This window comes from Dermochelys coriacea, chromosome 1, assembly GCF_009764565.3.
Source record: "Dermochelys coriacea isolate rDerCor1 chromosome 1, rDerCor1.pri.v4, whole genome shotgun sequence".
Taxonomy (NCBI): domain Eukaryota; kingdom Metazoa; phylum Chordata; order Testudines; family Dermochelyidae; genus Dermochelys; species Dermochelys coriacea.
In genome coordinates this window covers 227,497,776-227,515,559 of record NC_050068.2, presented here as the reverse complement: position 1 = coordinate 227,515,559, position 17,784 = coordinate 227,497,776, and the positions used below count along the sequence as shown (strand labels likewise).

The following is a 17,784-nucleotide window of genomic DNA, read 5'->3' as shown; positions in this document are numbered from 1 at the left end:
GGCAGTCAGGGGACAGGGGGGGCTTGGATAGGGGGTGGAGTCCTGGGAAGGCGGTTAGGGGTGTGGGGTCCCCAGAGGGGGCGGTCGGGGACAAGGAGCAGGGGGTGTTGGATGGGTTGGGGGTTCTGAGGGGGGCAGTCAGGGGGTGGGAAGTGGGAGGGGGAGAATAGGGGGCGGGGGCCAGGCTGCTTGGGGAGGCACAGCCTTCCCTACCTGGCCCTCCCTACAGTTTTGGAACCCTGATGTGGCCCTCAGGCCAAAAAGTTTGCCCATCCCTGTTCTAGTGGTCCACCACCAGTGTGGAACTTGGGCTTTTCTAACATGTTGGTTGGATACAGAGACGTTCTTGATCACAAAATATCCCTGTACAGAAATTGCTTATGAGGAAAAGTAATATTAGGAAATTAAGGTATTTTTAGCTCTCAATTAAGATCTACACTTGGAAGCCAGGAGAGGCAGCATCATGTGATGAGCCAGTTCAGTTCACCCCTCCATCAAGCGTTTCATGGACCACAGCTTGGGATCCCATGCCATATGGCTTTCTTTACATTATCAATCTACAGTTCCAAAAATAGGCTCTCAAAGTAACAACAGGGACTTAATAAGGAACAACAGTGATTAAAAGTAGAGATCGGGCTGAACAAAAACTTGGGATCTGAAATCCCAGCTCTGGAAAGCTCTGCTCAAAACCCAAAGCTAGATTAGAACCAAAAGGCCTTAAACAGTAGAGAAATGTGTAGCAGTGACCATTCCAGCAACACCTAGAACAAAGGATGTGAGAAGACAATCTCATCTTTTCTCTTCATTGTCAGAGACCTAGAAGTGTTCAGTCCATAAATCTATTTTTCCCTCCCACTTAGATACCATTCCAGGAGATGCCTTAGAAAACCCAAATATACATAGATCTAGCATGATAGGGTCAAAAGAGTATTATCAATTTAGTTAGTACGTGACCAATTCAATTCAATTTGACTTTGGACAAAGTTTTCAAAAGCATGTAAGTGACTTAGGTGCCTAACTCATTTTCAAAAATGACTTGGGCGCTACTGAAAACTTTACCCCACATCTAATTGATTAAATTCCTATTGAATAAAATCTCCAGGAAAAAAAAAAGTAGAGATAGCAGAAGTGTCTCTAAGACGAGCAGAAGGAAATATGCCCCATTTGCAAACTCAGCCAGTGGAAAAAGTAGAGTTTGTTAGAAGATTGCTCATCAATCTTTCAGAATCCTGAGATCAGAGCCTCACCCCTGCTCTGGTCCCTTTACATCTGGTAAAAAGGCCACAGCACCATAACTGGGCCCTAAAAGCTCTGTCTGGGGCAGGATTCCCCAGGCACATGCATGGTGGAAGAAAGCCAAAAGGCTGTCTTGCAAGGATCCCCTTGCAAATCCTGGCATAGTGGCAAATCCTGCCATTGGCAGCATGCAGTACTGAACACATTCCAGGCTATGCAGAGGGCAATGCAGAGAGGCTGCCACAACTTAGACAAGCCCCCAATGATCTTTAAGTAATACCAAGGGTTTCTTCATTCTCCCAGGGCAGCCCAAGACCAAGGGCTCCAAGGTGGCTTAGTCCTCCTTCCCCCTGGTTTGTAAGTTCTGTACTGTGCCCCTGAAGTTCAACAACTTTCCAAGCAAATAACGGTAGGATTCTTGGGTTTCTGAAGTCCACAAACCAAATTAATGTACATTACTTATCTATTTTTAAATTCTTTATCTATCTATGTGTAAATTTAATCCCTTATTACAACATGTTAAAATATGTCTGGATTCCCAACAAAATTCCAGTAATTCTATCTGTTCTAATGCTGTAACCTGAACTACTCTTGTAATATTTGTGTCCTTTTTAGATCAGGAGAGCAAATATCTCCAATGGCCAGAGATGGGACACTAGATGGGGAATTACTCTGAATTACTGGAAAGAATTCTTTCCCAGGTGTCTGGTTGGTGGGTCTCGCCCACATATTCAGGGTCAAACTGATCACCATATTTAGTGTCAGGAAGGAATTTTTTCTCAGGTCAGAATGGCAGAGACACTGGGGGGTTTTTGCCTTGTTCAGCAGCATGGATCTAGAGTGGGTTTGAACTAGAGTAAATAGTGGATTTTCTGTAACTGGAAGTCTTTAAATCAAGTTTTGAGGACCTCAGTAACTCAGACAGTAGCTATTAGCCTATTGCAGGATTAGGTGGGTGAAGGTCTGTGGCCTGCAATATGCAGGAGATCACAGTAGATGATCATGATTTGGCCTTAAAGTCTATGAGTCTAGTCCCACTGATATCACCAGGGTTATCTCTAGGTTTTTTGCTGCCCCAAACAAAACATTTTTTGGCTGCCCTCCCTTGTATTTCTGCGCCCCCTGCCCCAACTCCGCCCCTTCCCCGCCCCATTCCAACCCCTTCCCCAAATCCCCGGCCCCACCTCCTCCCCCAGGCATGCTGTATATCCCCTCCTATCCCTCCCTCCCAGGCTTGCCTCACGAAACAGCTGTTTTGCGCGGCAAGCCTGGGAGGGAGGGGGGAGAAGTGGAGCAGTGGCGCGCTCAAGTGAGCAGGTGGAGCGGAGGTGAGCTAGGGCGGGGCGCAGGGAGGGCCGCAGGAAGTAACTCTTGGGGGGGGCAGAAGAACCGCTCCCCAACCCCAGCTCACCTCCACTCCACTGCCGCCTCCTCCCCAGAGAGCGCCGCTGCTCCGCTTCTCCCTCCTCCCTTCCAGGCTTGCCGCGCGAAACAGTTGTTTCACAGCAAGCCAGGGAGGGAGGGAGAAGCGAAGCGGCGGTGGCGCGCTCAGGGGAGCAAGTGGAGGTGGAGCGGAGGTGAGCTGGGGCAGGGAGCTGCCGGTGAGTGCAGAGCACCCACCAATTTTTCCCCGTGGGTGCTCCAGCCCCAGAGCACCCATGGAGTCGGAGCCTATGATTGCCGGCGCCGGAATGCTGCCCCTGGAAATGTGCCACCCCAAGCACGTGCTTGCTTTGCTGGTGCCTAGAGCCAGCCCTGGCTATCACAGTAAGCATAACTAACAGCAAGTTCAGCAGGATAAGTCCCATAGGCCCTTATCCCACAGTGTGTTGCATGCAGCAAGAACACAGCAAAGTCAGTGGGGCTCTGTGTAGTCACAGCAGTTTCCCCCACACACTACAGAGTACAGGAGTCAGGCCTCGGCTCTTGTGCTAAACTTTGTCTAGTCACGTATGCTAAGTACATCTTCTATGGCTATGGTGAAGTGGTGAAATTAAGGGAAAGGGGAGGAGAGTGATGTCTGTGGATGAACATTTCAAGAATTTAGATGAAGATCAGCACCTTGATTTTATCTCACAGAATTTGAATAGAATGTTGTTACTTAAGTTTGCTTTTTTATTTGAAACTCTGATCTAGAAATGTATGTATTTACCACTACATTAATTGAGAATTAATTTTGCATGGTTTCTAGTTGGATAATCTGGTCAAAATTAATTGACATTTGACTGATATAAAAGAGCAGCGACTGATCATTTCTATTACCATTTTGTGATATAGAAAATACCACCTTTGTATTTACATATTATCATATCAATAGGGGCCTACTTTTGTTGGCATTCCTTCCGAATACATTTTTGAATATGAAAGACAGTTCTGACTTTCTCATCACTGAGTTTTTATATTACAAAATTATGAGATGGAAAATAATGTGATTGTATTCAATTACAGTCTTCTGAATGGGGCTCAATATTAACCTTGTTGGTTTTTCCTATTAAATAACCAAGTCTAATTTAATTGGAAGTGGAGAGAGAAAATATGCTAAGATCTGCATGAAGTGTTAAATCATTACATGCATAAATGCAATTCATTAGTAGTATCAGACTTTTTAACTGTGTACTTAGGACCGGATCCAAATCTCCTGTAAGTCTATGGGAGCCTTTCCATTGGCTTCAATCTGCTTTGGGTCAGGCCTTTATAACATAAGGTATTCGGATGACTTGCCAATTAGTTTATTGTACATTATTGCCTTGGAAAGTGCATCTGAAATGAAGGATTCTCTTCGCACAATTTTCCCCCAGATAAAGAAGAGTATTATTGGAAACAGGTAAAAATAGTCAGGTTCAGACTTTCAAAAGTTTTCTGAAGGGGTTAGGTGCCCAATGAAAATCAGTGCTTGTGTATTTCACTTTCAATGGAATTGGGTGCGTATCTTGCTTAGGGCCCCTTGAAAAATCTCCACTTTTATCCCTTTCCCGAGCTCTGTATCCTACACCAGGCCACTTGGATTTTCTGATGTAATCTCCCTCACCTCCATCATCATCATCTCGAAAGAATTCCTCGCTATCATTTGCCGAGTGGGATTTTTTCATCTCAGCGATCCGATTTCGGGGCACTTTCCTCTTGAGGGATGGGGAGAAAAAGGATGGCCGATTGTTGCGCTCTGGGGTTGGTGGCGTGCTGAAGGAAGTGACCTGAAAGGGAAATAGGAACAGAAGAATTTTTGGAGGCAGAGTTTTATTTGATGACTTCTGCTTCTATGTAATGAGTTCATAAAGTCTAAGGCCAGAAGAGACCACTGAGATCTATTTAGTCTGACCTCCTGTATAACACAGGCCTGGAACTTCCCTGAATTAATTCCTGTTTGAACTCTGTTTTTATTTGGTTGTCTCAGTAAGGTTAGCAGAGGACAAGTGTGCATGTTGCAAAAATCACTACCACAGCTGGCACTCTCCCTGGTTGTTTCAGCACAGTGCTCAAGAAGCAAATGAACCATGGTGATTGGACAACCCTGCACCCATAGAAGTGTGTGTCAAGGTGGAGGCAGAGTGTCTGGCACCGTTGCTATTTGTGCTGTGAGTAAAGAGGGGCTTCATTCTTCAGGGCTGTCTATCAAGCACCTCATTCACAGGAAACAAAACTAGAGAAAAAAAGATTTATAAACTGATTTGGGTAACAATAAAAATAGATCAACCTGAACATTAAAATGTTAGGCAAAACGGATAAGAAAACAAGCATGAACAACTATTAAAAGTTATGGATTGGCATTTGAATGGCACATGCACCTTGCCTTGGAAATCAGGTTGACTTTTCTTGCCTTTAGGATGACATAGAATCTTTTAGAAAGGACATTCTGTCTCAGTGAGGCGGGGTCAGGAAGCAATTACTGAGGCCAGGATGCTGATGTGAAAATGAAGTCAGTACATCATTATGGCAGATAAGAAAATGTGCGGAAAGGACTAGTAATGATTTAGTTAGGCTAAGTGATGATAATTGCATGGAGACAGCTGCCTAGAGTGGAGCAAAGCTAGAGGATGGAAAAGTAGAGAGATTCTTCATTGGAAAGACAGTCTCTCTTGGGCCAAACCAGGACTAGGACTGACCAGTTCAGGAACGCTTTCACTGTCTTGGTGGAGTGCTGCTGCTAGTATTACTTCAATGGTTTCCTTTCAAGTGAAAAAATGGATAAACTACTTTGCTGCCCTAGAAATCCCCATCTCATCTTTTCTTCTCTACACGGTTAATTTAACAATTTTGCTGCAGCTTGTAGGATGCAGTCTTACATTGCTCATATCTGTCCCTATGTATAAAGAGCTATGTGACACACAATTGAGGATGACAGCAATGTCTGCCAGGTTGGTGTTGCACTGAGGAATCCCTCCACATCATTTTTCTGTCAGTAATATGAAAAATTCAAAAAGCTTTTTTACACCCATCTGATCCTCCTGTTTTTGTATTTAGTCTCTATTTTCTGGCTGCCTTAGAAAAAGCATTTTCTTTATTCTTTTCTTATCATTTTCTTTATTACACACTAGATACAACACATACATGGAAAAACAATAGTAAACTATGCATAATTAAAACCATTACCAGCAGGGCAATGTTAAGACACAAGCAACCATCAAGTAAGAACATTGGAAGTCTTGAGACATGAAGAGACCAGGAACTCCCTCCAGGCCTGACTTGTCAAAGTTGCAACTCAGGGAAACTAACTCTACTCTAGGATATGAGACACCAGGCTTGGTTAAGGAGCTTGATCTTTTGCTCCGCAGGCCAGCAAAGCATGGAGAGCACTGTGGTGGCCATTCTTCTTGGCCCTTTGGGAAGCCACGGACACAGGAAGGTCTTTTCACACTGCAGTGGCTGAGCAAAGGGGTAGCATGGATGAGCTTTGAAGAAGTTCTGTTCAGCTCTCCTTGACTAAACGAGATTGCTTGTTTCATGCAGGTGGTCAGATGAGCACAAGTGTCCCTTCTCACCTTAATCTATGAAACAGGGACTTTGAGGAAGGAGAGGCAGAATCTACTGCCGAGACCTATAGAATAAAGTGGGTTGCAGTCATTGTTTCCTGGGGCTCTTTTGGTGGCGTATAGGAGAATACACCGGTAACTGCCTAGGCTAGGACATGGCTCTTAAAGGTAGGTTCTAACACAGTATGGCAACATCCCTACTAGCCAGGCAAAACAGCTTACCTGAAACTGTGCTTAGAACTGAATTATGGCCAGATTGCGATCTCTCTTCTTCCACGGAATAGTGTCTTGCTCCAGGTGATGTCCCACTGAAGTCAATTGAACTAGTCTCATGCTTAAAAGTTAAGCATGTACTTAAGTGCTTTGCTCTGGGGCCCTAGTCTTTGCCTTAATAATATACAGGTCCCAGACTAGAAGTCACATTTGTGGCAAAATTCCCTGGAAGCGCCTCCTCATTGTGCTGTGTCCTATTAGATTTAGTAGTAATGCACAAAATACTTTACATTACTACAGCACCTTTCGGAAGGGACCCCATCTCTTATGGAAATTGCAGAGGGATCTTTTGATTTTGCACAAAGGAGACAGGGCCTCAGTTTTGACTTGCACCACCCTGACTATTGCTTCATTAAAATATCCCTCCAAAACTGTTGAGTAGTCTGATAACTTTCTATATCCCCTATCTGGTCAAGAGCAACGGGCACAGAAAGCAACCAACTTACTGGCTGTACACAACTTGCAGAAGCAAACTTCAGAGTCTACAGGTGACTAATCACAGCCTTGGCCCACATATTGGTTTCTGAAGCAAGGTGCATTAATGTTTATTCATCCATCCAGCATTTCCATATACTACCTACTCTCTCATGCACAGGGGATCCTGGATTTGAATCTTCCTCGGTTCCATATGGAGAAGTGTCACCGGTTGAAACTCGACTCACTGCCATCTCTGCATGTCCTTTACCTTGGGGCCCCTTCATCCGTACAAACTCCATGTTGCTGTACTTATAAAAGCCAAAGGACATCCTTTGAGCCATCTTAGCTGCAACGCTCACCTTCAATGCACAGAAAAGGAAAGAAGCATGTAACATGAATTGCTAAACATTAGAGTATACATTTGCTCTACACTATAATTCTATAGAACATTTGTACAGATGCCTGTGAGTAGGCACCTAAGCATCACACAATAACACCAATGTAAAACATTAAGGCTTGCATTTCAAATCAGGGATTGGGTGCACTCTGAAAATGTTGGTCTAAAATCAAAATAATAAATAGAAGCAGATAATGAACAACACTTAGCTCTTATATAGCATTTTTCATCTGTAGTTCTCAAAGTGGTTTACAAAGGAGGATGATATCCCCAGTTTACAGATAGGAAAACTGAGGCAACTGAGCTCAGGCAATTCCCTCACAGTTGATCAGTGACAAATCTGGGAATAGAATCCAGGTCTTCTGACTCCCAGTCCAGTGTCCTATCCACTAGGCAACACTGCCTAGCAAGAATAAAGAGCCGACTAGTCCAAATACACAACTAACCTCAACAAAATAATCTGTCACAAAGGTTAACCTGATAGTTTTTAAACAAACATACCAGACATCATGGATCAATTCCCAGTTAGCAGAGAAAACAGGTGTAAAAAAAGTGATGGGTCCCAAAATGGTCAAGGATCAGCCTGTCGGAATAAATGGGAATTTATTCCCAAAGTTGTGTGTTTCAAAATCTCAGCATTGAAAGATAGTGGGTCAAATTTATTCCTGGTGAAAAATGAGCCGCATGAGTTATACCAGGGATTAATATGGCGAAATGAAACCAAACAGCTTTCAAAAATACAGTCATTTTTTCTTCCTTTCCCTCAAGTAGTAGCAAAAAATGACAATGGATCCACGGTTCAGATTTAGAGTCCCCTCCAGTCTGCAACTTTGAGTACTTAACAGATCTATAGGAAGACTTGTGGCACCTTAGAGACTAACACAAGTATTCCTTTTCTTTTTGCGGATACAGACTAACACGGCTGCTACTCTGAAACTTAACAGATCTAACTAGTCTATTTCAGCTAACATAACAACAAACTGGAATGCTTTAAATCGCCGCTGGAGCCCCGGGCGGCGTGGACCAGACAGCCTGGAAGGGCTGGCTGGGGGACGCTGACCCCCCCAGCCCCGCCCCTTCTGCCAGAGGCCATGCCCCTTTTGGGGGGGCTGGAACTGACCCCGTACCCATAAATTTTCAATTTTACTTTCACCCCTGGTTAAGATAAACTTTTAGCATGTTTGTCAGAGCTGCCTTCAGAGCTGCTCTCTGTGGGAGGTTCTATTGCAGGCTCTCACTCTCTGGAATTCTACACCAAGTTAAAGTGAATTATAAGCCATTACTGTTAATATTCACATTTCCATAGCAAATTAATACTTCAGTAGCTAAGAAAATTGCAGGAATCCTTTCAAAGCACGTGGACATACAGAATACATCTGAGAGAGAGAGAGATACCTATGTAACAAGACACACCAGTGGAAAGTTAAAACCAACAGATGTAAAAAAGCTAAGAGGGTCTTCCTGGCTCTTAGAAGATAACTATAGGACCCAGGACCTCTCTGAAAAGAAGAGGATCATACAAAAAGTGATATAGCAAAGCATTCATTTTATTACAGAACTAGCAAGTTTCTTAGGATTCACACCAGGTTCACTTAGATTTCTTAGGTTCCTACCAATTTTAAATCCCAAGCAAACAACAGGAGTTACAAATCCTGCCTGACTCGTCTGCTTACTTCAGTTCACCACGGCTGTGTGAACCAAATCTAGTGGATTTTCGTACAGCCCTTTGTGGTAATTTTCACAGCCATGAAGACTATCAGGTACTCAGCATAAGTAGCTTGAGAAGACAAAAAGCTGGCAGCATCAATAGTATAGAAAACATCATGGAAATTTCACTACCACTATTGCTGCAAAATAGGTTCTCTGGGTAGGAAATGTCTTACCCTGTTGTCATAGACCTTCTTGAGTGCTTCATAACGGATGGAACCCTGAAAGATTACTCCTTGGAAGGTGTTGCTTTTGTCACTGGCCACCAGCTCCACGCAGACCATCTCTCCTTCCCCCACGGTCATGTCACTGAACACCTGCCATTGCATCCAAGGAAACAAAACACAAAGGAAAAACTGTAGTGATTAGATACTTTAGATATAGCTCAAGTGTGTTCAGGATACATGGGTTGACTTCAGCCCATTGTACAGACAGAGGCCACTTGGAAAATTCAGATCTAGATCTGTGTTTCCAATACCCAGAAAGTTTGGGGTGTTAAGGTGCAACCCAGGAACCTCTTAATGCCAACTGGTAATGGGGTATGGAGGAGTTACAAAAAACTCATGAGTTTCATGTGTACGTTCTAGTTTACCACAGAATGTCATGTGAGGTCTCAAATGAAAGCCGGTGTCACACTGGTCATTAATATTGTTGTGAAATGTATGTACAGATACTATATAAGGAGTTATGTCTATATACTGAAAATATGTTTGTAAAGTCTGTATCAAGGGATCAGCCACCAACAAAGATGAAAAACCAGTTTTCCTCGAGACAGGAGGTAAGAAACGTGCATCTCTCTGTTGTAAGTAAATTAAGTACCGTTAAACACTATGGTTGCCTGTTTACATATGAAGTCAAATATTAAAGTTGTAAGCTCAACAGGAAAGGAGCATACAGGAAAAAACAAGGCCCAGGTGGGTATCCTGTCTACGAGCAAAAATAATGATCTCTGGGGTATTTCTAGAAGGCAAAGAAGATACCCCTTCATCCTGCACCTAGGAAGTAAACAGATTTCATGAATGCAAACATGCTAACAGAGTCTCAGCCAACCTCAGCTGAAAATTCTAAGAGGACTTTGGATGAGATAAACTGCTTTGGAGAGGAGGATAACCTGTTAGCTAAGTTTAGTTACGAGAAAGCATGTTATGAATTTGTTTCATATTTTTCCATTTGCTTCCAATATCCTTACTCACTATATCCTGAATCTCTAGTCTTTGATAATAAACTTATTTTTGTTTTCATGGTAAATATATCTCTGTGCTGTGGTGCCAAGCAAAGTGCTGGTCTGGAGCTGAATTCTACAAGCTGGTGTGTACTGTTCCTTTGGGAAAAGCAGGCCTGGTAATTCTGTGAGCGTTCAGTGGATGAGGGGCTGGACACTCCAGGGAACACCAGGAGAGGGCTCAGGCATTGGTGTGTGCCTTTCGTTACACTGCACAGAGGGAGCAAGGCCTGCGGAGGCCTGGAATGTAGTGCTCATGTTGCCAGAGGCTGGTGGATTCAGAGAGCTGGTTCACAGCAGGCACAGACAAAGCTGCCTCAACACAAAGGGCAGTTGGTGGTGAGGTGCCTCACTAACCCTGGGTACACCTGATGCGTGTCACATCAGATTAATGTTTCTGGGAAAAAAATCATGGCTTTGTCCAGCTGGCTGGACCATGGTCTGGGGCTCCACGAAGACTAATTACGTGAACTGTTGCCTTGTGGCTCAAGGCAGGAATATATGGGTGGGGATATATCAAGTTGGACAAACAATAGGAAAGGGAGATTACAAGACAAAAATGAGGAAAATGTTCCGCTCTAACAACAGACTCACCTCTTCAAAGTTATCAATCATGAAGAATATGTTAGGGTAGCTGATCTTTGATTCCTCTCCTTTGCTGTCCATTGGGTGTTTGCTTGGAGATGCAAATACTTGCTGGAAGAAATTCTGAAGATGTTATCTACCTTATTTCTTCAACGTATGTACAATTATGAATATTTAAAAACAATTCCATAGTAAAACATGGCAGAACTGGCGAAGGGCATATTATAGGGGAATTTCACCTTCCTTTAAGCCTGTGGTTCTCAAACTTCTTTGTGTCTGTAGCAGTTTATGCCCCTCCCGTCTCCACCCCACACCATGCCACCTTTATGTCTATGCTGCTGCAGACCCGATCTAGACCATCCCTGACAGGTGTTTGTCTACCTTGATCTTAAAAATCTCCATTGATGGAGATTCCACAACCTCCTTAGACAATTTATTCCAGTGCTGAACTACCCCGACAAAGTTTTTCCTAATGTCCAACCTAAAACGCCACTGCTGCAATTTAAGCCCATTGCTTCTTGTCCTTCTTTTTTAATCTGTGCTGTTGATTTTTGGCCTCTGTGTAGACTTGACCTTTTGGTAGGATCAAGTCTCTTCTCCTTGCCTACAGCCCCCAATGCTACAATCTCTCCCAGCTGCCTTTTGGTTCTGTCCTCTTCTGGGTTTGATACCCTGATACTTTTAGGGCAATCTTCAGATTTGATCACAGTTGGATTTACACCAAAAAGAGAGACACCCAACAAACAAAGATGCTGACAGGCACTGGAGTGGGTTGTTTTTTTGGATTTTAAGCCAACCTCAAAAAACCATTCTGAGAAATTAAATGAGCTCTGCTCTGGGATGTAACTATCAGGAAACGTCACTTCATGAAGATGGATGGAGGCATCTCCTTTGTGAAGCAGCTTCATAGACCACAACTTGAGACTCGCTGCCCTGTTTTTTATACAGTTCTTAGGGGTGGTGAAGTTTGGGTGCAAAATGTTTGTTCTTGAAGCCTCAACAATAGTAGGATCCTCTCACCTGAGATTTCTTTTTGTGAATGTGAATATCCCCTCCATCTGAGCGAGTACAGACAGCACAGGTGACCACATAGTCCAGCTGAAACAGACGATAGAGGTGTCAGTTGGTGGTGGGGATGGGAAAAACAGACATTCAGAGCTAAATGTCAGTGCACAAAACAGAAAACACTCTACATTCATGGTTTTCATCTTTCTGTCTGGCTTCAAAGAAAAACCAGAACCATTTTTGTATTCCAATGTCCTTTCTGCCCCAGCTCACTGAACACACTGAAACCACTGCTGTTTTATTCATAGCCAAGACACACTTATTCTGACCATTACTCCAATATCTAACAGCTCTGCAAAGACCCTTGCTATGGGGTACAATCGACTCTGGATGTGGGAATCTCTCTAGCACTCTATTCAGATGTAAGGTTAGGGGTTAGCTGGAGGAGTAGGTGTGCCACATGTAGTATTTAGTTTAAGGTTGAAATGGATGAAATAGCCTCCCTAGGCATGGAAACAATGGAAACATTAATGAAAAAGGGCAACACCCAGGAAATATCCACAGACTTAAAGTACCCTGCCATGTAATCTGAGAAAACTTGCAACAAACATTTCCCAGCTGTGATGATAATCTCAGAATTTTGAGTTGCAGTGAAATGGTTCTATTGTACTCTACATAAAAAATTAAGGATGAAAATTGCTCTCTGAGGAGCAGCTTTGGAATTAGTCTTTTTGGTGGAGAAAGAAGGAAAATGAACACAACTCAGTACATGTGCCATTAATGAAAAGTCTCCCATTCTGAGATCACAAATCAACAAAATATGGTATAGATCTGGAATGATTATAATAAAAATAATCAGCCTCCCAAAAACTCCAACACATGTACTACCTAAACACTCCATGTATTAATCCAAGAAAGAAAGAAAGAAACAAACACACAATCTATACTACTTTCAGATGTCTCCAAATGAGAAATAGCTTACTAAACTTCTGCTGCCAGTAGCTGGCAAGTGGCAACTCAGTGGAAATGCAGTGGTGCTACTGGTGAGAGCTCAAAACGGTTTCATAGCTCTATCAACATTTCAAATCTCAATGAAGATGTTGCCTTTTTTTTTTTTTTTTTTTTTTTAAAAACAAACAAACAGTCTTCTCTTATCACTTGGTGAAGCTCACCTATTTTCCCATTTGGTTACAGACCTCAGCACAGATTCATTGAACATTAGTGTATTTATGGTTTTTAGGTCTGAATCATGTAGCTATCGAAATCTAAACAAAACATGATGACTTCATCTGTTCGGTATGTTCACTCAGACCCAGAGAGTCAAAATGAAACACATGGGTTGTTTTTTTCCTTTCTTTAATTGCTCAAATGCCTCACACTACATTGTAGACCAGAGCTGGTTTTGAATCCCCTATAATCATGAGTAGTCTGTGCGACTAAAGTGAGCATCAGAAGAGGAAGAGGTTCTTGTGACCTTCTGCAGGATGAGGTTCAGATAGACGCTCTCTTCCCAATCGATGTCTGGGTCACCCAGGCCAGGAAGCTTCTTAGAATCCCTACGGTAAACTTCAACTTCAACCTGCTGATAGAAAACAAGACATCCTAGGTAAACGTGATATACGAACACCCATTCGTGTGCACACATCTACACTATACTTTGAACCTCTGCTTTGAAAATTGCTGCCTTATTTGTCTGCCAGAGCCTGGATTTGTTGACCCTCAGTCACCAGGCAAAGCCAGCTCTTCTTGCAGGCTTTTTCTGGGGTTGCAGGTAAGGGATGAATGTAGAATAGGGAATGTGGGAGAGATAGCAGTTGCCTGCAATAGCAAGGGACTGGACTAGATGACCCAGGAGATACACTGAGGTGTTATTTTCTAATGCTTTTATAGTTCTGAGAATTTGGAAGGGATTTTAGTTTAGGACATTGGTCTCATTTATTAATGTATAAGTAAAGTTTGTGTGTGCGCCTAGAGCTTTGGCTAGTCATATTTTAACCAAACACATAAATAAGATACTCACATAAAAGGGATAGGATAATGGCACCAAGTAAGTGAAATACGTCAGCAAATTAATGCATAATGTAATCTAATGGTTGTTGTTTGGAATGATGGGGGCACCAGTAGGAATCCTAAATGAAAGGCATCTGACGGGACAGAGATACCTTTAGTCCAGTGGATTTGTAAAGTGCTTTGTAAGGAATCACTTCACCCACTAGTGAAACACCTTTGGGGTGCACTGTAGCAATTCTGCATACAATGGACAGGAAGCAAAGAGGAATATTGTAGACATTTGAAATCACAAGGGAAACTTAGGCAGAATATAATTACACAAACTAGAATTTGGCCAGCACACACCTCTTTATTCATGCAAAAAGTGCTAGGGGATCTTTACTGACCACATTACTTGCAATTGGGTTTTTCATCTCACCCAGAGAGAGACCCTCCAGCACAGTATCACCTATTACCATTTGGAGCGCGGTTTCAGTACTGACTCTGAAAAATGAGTATCTACCACATTACTTCCTATAGTCCCTGGGCTTTCCTTAGAGGTTTCCCATCAAGTACTGGCTCTGCTTACCATTAGGGATCTGTCAAGATCACAAGTCTGAACTCAAACCCATAAAGCAAAACCCACACCAATGAAACTACAGATGATGACAATGAGAACAATGGCCTAGATATGAAGATTAAAACCTGAATAGTGCACATGTATTATTTATAAAATGACGACTGTGTTTGGCACAGTACCAATATGTTGAATTTGCAGTGTAGTTGGATCTATCAGATGGCATATATTAAAAAAAAAATCTGATGGGGAACACAACCAATAGACCTGAATATATACAATATCTCCAAAGAAGCTATTCAGGTCTGTTATGTAAATATTTGTTTATATGTTTGCAAGCTATTATTTGACAGAACACCAGAATAGCTGAAAAGAACCAATTCCTTACTACAAAAGGGTGAGTGTCCAGAAAATGCCAGATGGCATGGTACAGCTAAAAACTGTCCACCCATGCACCTTTATTTTGTTTTCGTTGGGGCAAGAGGAGAACCACTGAGTTAAAAAAAAAACCAAAAAACAGAATGCAAAAAAAAAAAAAAAAAAGCCAGAATAGGAGAGTAAATCACAAGACAAACACCCTAGAAAATACAATCCAGCACTATGTTAATTCTAAACATAACTCAAATCCTCTGAAAAGAACAATGCTAGAATGAAGGCCGACATATACAGAAGAAAGGAAATGAGGCAGCAGTGTGTTTCAGAGCAGGCAGCAAAAATCATAATCAAGATACCCTGAGGTCTGAAAGAACAATTTTATGTTACTAAAATAAAACAAAACATTATTCTGTAAATCACCTTTCACAGGAAATACATCTCAGAATACTTTATAAAATTAAATAGTGCCAGACCATAAACTGTACGTGGTATAAACAAGGTGAAGTTGGGACACTCTTTGGTGAATATATTAATAAGGCTGATAGTAAAATAAAATAAAATAAACTAAGTTAGATGCAAAAGGGTAAAGATTATTTTTTCCCATGGGAGATTTCCAAAGAGGAGAAAATCAGTGAGGTAGAAAGGTTCATAAAGAACATTCCTGATGGTAGGAGAGACATGGAAGAAACTCCTGGTACCAGCAGTGTCAAGAGTGTGGAAATGCTAGAACAGGAGAAATTGCCATAGTAGACCAGGCCAGCCATCTAGTTGAATATGCTAGAATGGCCAGAACTAGATGCTTCAGAGGAAGGCATAAGAATCACCATAAACTGGCAGTCATGGAACAACCTGCATCATAGAGGAAGTTTTTTTTTTCTAAAGCTTGTCAGTTGGTTATGTCCTGAAGAATGATCATACCCCATATGCATTTATCATAATTATAAACACCTTTCAAAAAGGATTTCCTTAAATGGCTAATCCTTTTTTTAAATCCTGCTAAGCTCCTGGCCTCCAATATTTCTAATGGCAATGAGTTCCAGAGATTAATTGTGAGTTGCAGATAGGAGGCTGCAACAAGAAGAAGAAAGGAAAGGAGTAAAATGCAAAGCAGTATTTTAATATATATCCACTCCAACATGAAACTAAGGATGGCTGCACCTTTGTACACTCGGGGTTCCAAGTTGGACACATTTTACGAGCATAGAGGTAGGATGTTCACATGGCTACACAATTTGACAAACTTCCCCTTGGGAAAATGGAAAGTGTACACCAGACTCAAGGAAGGAAGCAATGAGGTCACAGTGGGCTGACTATGCAGGGGAAGACAGATTAAGCAGTACAGGTTCCTATAAGACATTAGGTTAGTTGACTCTCCCATACATAGTCCTATTCTTACACAGTGCCATAGAATCAGAACGTACTTGTCTCTCAGCAACAAAGTTCAAAGCTCATTTCACAAAAGTCACCAGATGTTCATGTTTTTTTGATCAAAGTGTTGCAAGATATCTGTGAAAAATGATTCAAGCTTGAATGTAATTATTGAATATAAATACTATAATTGCATCTAAATTCTATTCTGCTTTCACATATTCCCTTCCCCATGTCCCTTAACTTATAGAAGTGGAGAAGAAGATAAAGGGGATTCTAATCAGCTCTGATACCTTTTCCTGTATACTCATTTATAAGATGATTTTGTGAACAGTAAAACATATGGTTGAGGACACTGCATCTCAGTGAATTACTGCCATGGTCCTTTACTTTAGTGTCACTATCCCCAAAGAAAAAGTATTTAGGGAAATAAGAACACAAATTTGGCTGGGTAATAACTAACACTATACAGAGCTCTAGGTTTGACCGTGAAAGCCACCTAATAGCGCATGGGGCAGAAGGACAACGTCTCCCCAAACACAGAGAAAGCAATCATCATGGGCAAGAGCTGAGGAACACCCACTATTCTGTCTAAGGAAAGATAAAAGTGGACGACTTAATGTTTTCTATTATGTTGGGGTAATTCATCTCCAGCTGACATGTAGGGGATTTATGCTTCTGATCCTATTGATGTTTCTGGGCACCTCCAGGGAAACAGCAGGAGAATGAACCAGCTCTAATGGCACTTTTCTGGTGATTACAGTAAGAGACTGAAATTCCCAAAAGTGCCTAGAGATTTTGGGTGCCTTGAATTTTGTCTGCCCAACTTGAGACACTAACAGGGGCCTGAGTCGCACAAAGTAATAAGGCTGGTCCAACTGCTGGCCTCTGGGCCGAATCCAGCCCACAAGATGATTCCATCCAGCCCCAAATGTGTCTGCCCCCACAGCAGATCTACTCTACAAAATGGTGTACGCCACATGGTGTGACCTTGCACGCACCATATGAGCAAAATCACATTGCATGGAGGATGCCGTTTTTCACTGTACGTGGCCCATGTATGTGCCATACAACTACCCATGTGGCCTATGTCACTGAGAAGGTTAGACCATCCTCCTACTCATTAATGTGTCTCAGTTTGGGCACCCAAAATCACTAGGCACATCTGGAAATATTAGCCACTCTCTTATAACCACCTTATGAATTCTACACATTTTTCTCTCTTTTTATTTAGTTTCCAAAATCTACTTTCAAAAAACAACAGTAAAAATGATCCTGTAAGATTTCTTGAAGTAAAACAAAGTAGTCCCTTGGGAACCTGTATCCCTTGTAAATTTTGTGGCTCCAGAAGTAATCCTAGCTCTCTGTACAACTGGGGACCATGAGGTGAGAAAGTGATAGTCGTAACTGAAAGTCACCACCAAACAACAGGTGTTTGATACTTCATGTGTAATAAATAAATCAACAGTCTCAATCCAGTTCCTACTGGACAAATAAATACATTACCACTTGGCCCCCAGTGCTTGAAGTCTCAGCTGAGAAGCCAAGGATGCAAGAACAAATAGTGTTGTTTTCATTCAAGTCATACACAAAATTTATATGATCAGCCAATAGGGAGTTCATAAAAAAAAAAAAGTATCTAAGTAAACTGACATTCTGACATACA

At 42.1% G+C, this 17,784-nt stretch overlaps 1 protein-coding gene across 7 annotated transcripts in view; it reads right to left on the bottom strand.

The window, feature by feature from the left end:
- Positions 1 to 17,784, bottom strand: part of KIAA0930 (KIAA0930 ortholog) — a 145,750-nt gene that overhangs the window by 8,063 nt on the left and 119,903 nt on the right. For 5 of the 7 annotated variants that reach the window (XM_038402176.2, XM_038402125.1, XM_043515369.1 and 2 more), the window contains 6 exons: positions 13,284 to 13,391; positions 11,825 to 11,902; positions 10,814 to 10,915; positions 9,174 to 9,314; positions 7,058 to 7,252; positions 4,265 to 4,427 (listed from right to left, as the gene is read on the bottom strand). In XM_038402176.2, the coding sequence (XP_038258104.1) occupies positions 4,265 to 4,427; positions 7,058 to 7,252; positions 9,174 to 9,314; positions 10,814 to 10,915; positions 11,825 to 11,902; positions 13,284 to 13,391 (787 nt within the window). Of the gene's footprint in view, positions 1 to 4,264; positions 4,428 to 6,212; positions 6,269 to 7,057; positions 7,253 to 9,173; positions 9,315 to 10,813; positions 10,916 to 11,824; positions 11,903 to 13,283; positions 13,392 to 17,784 lie in introns of all 7 variants that reach the window. The other 2 variants (XR_006281753.1, XM_038402134.2) reach the window with 2 other exon arrangements.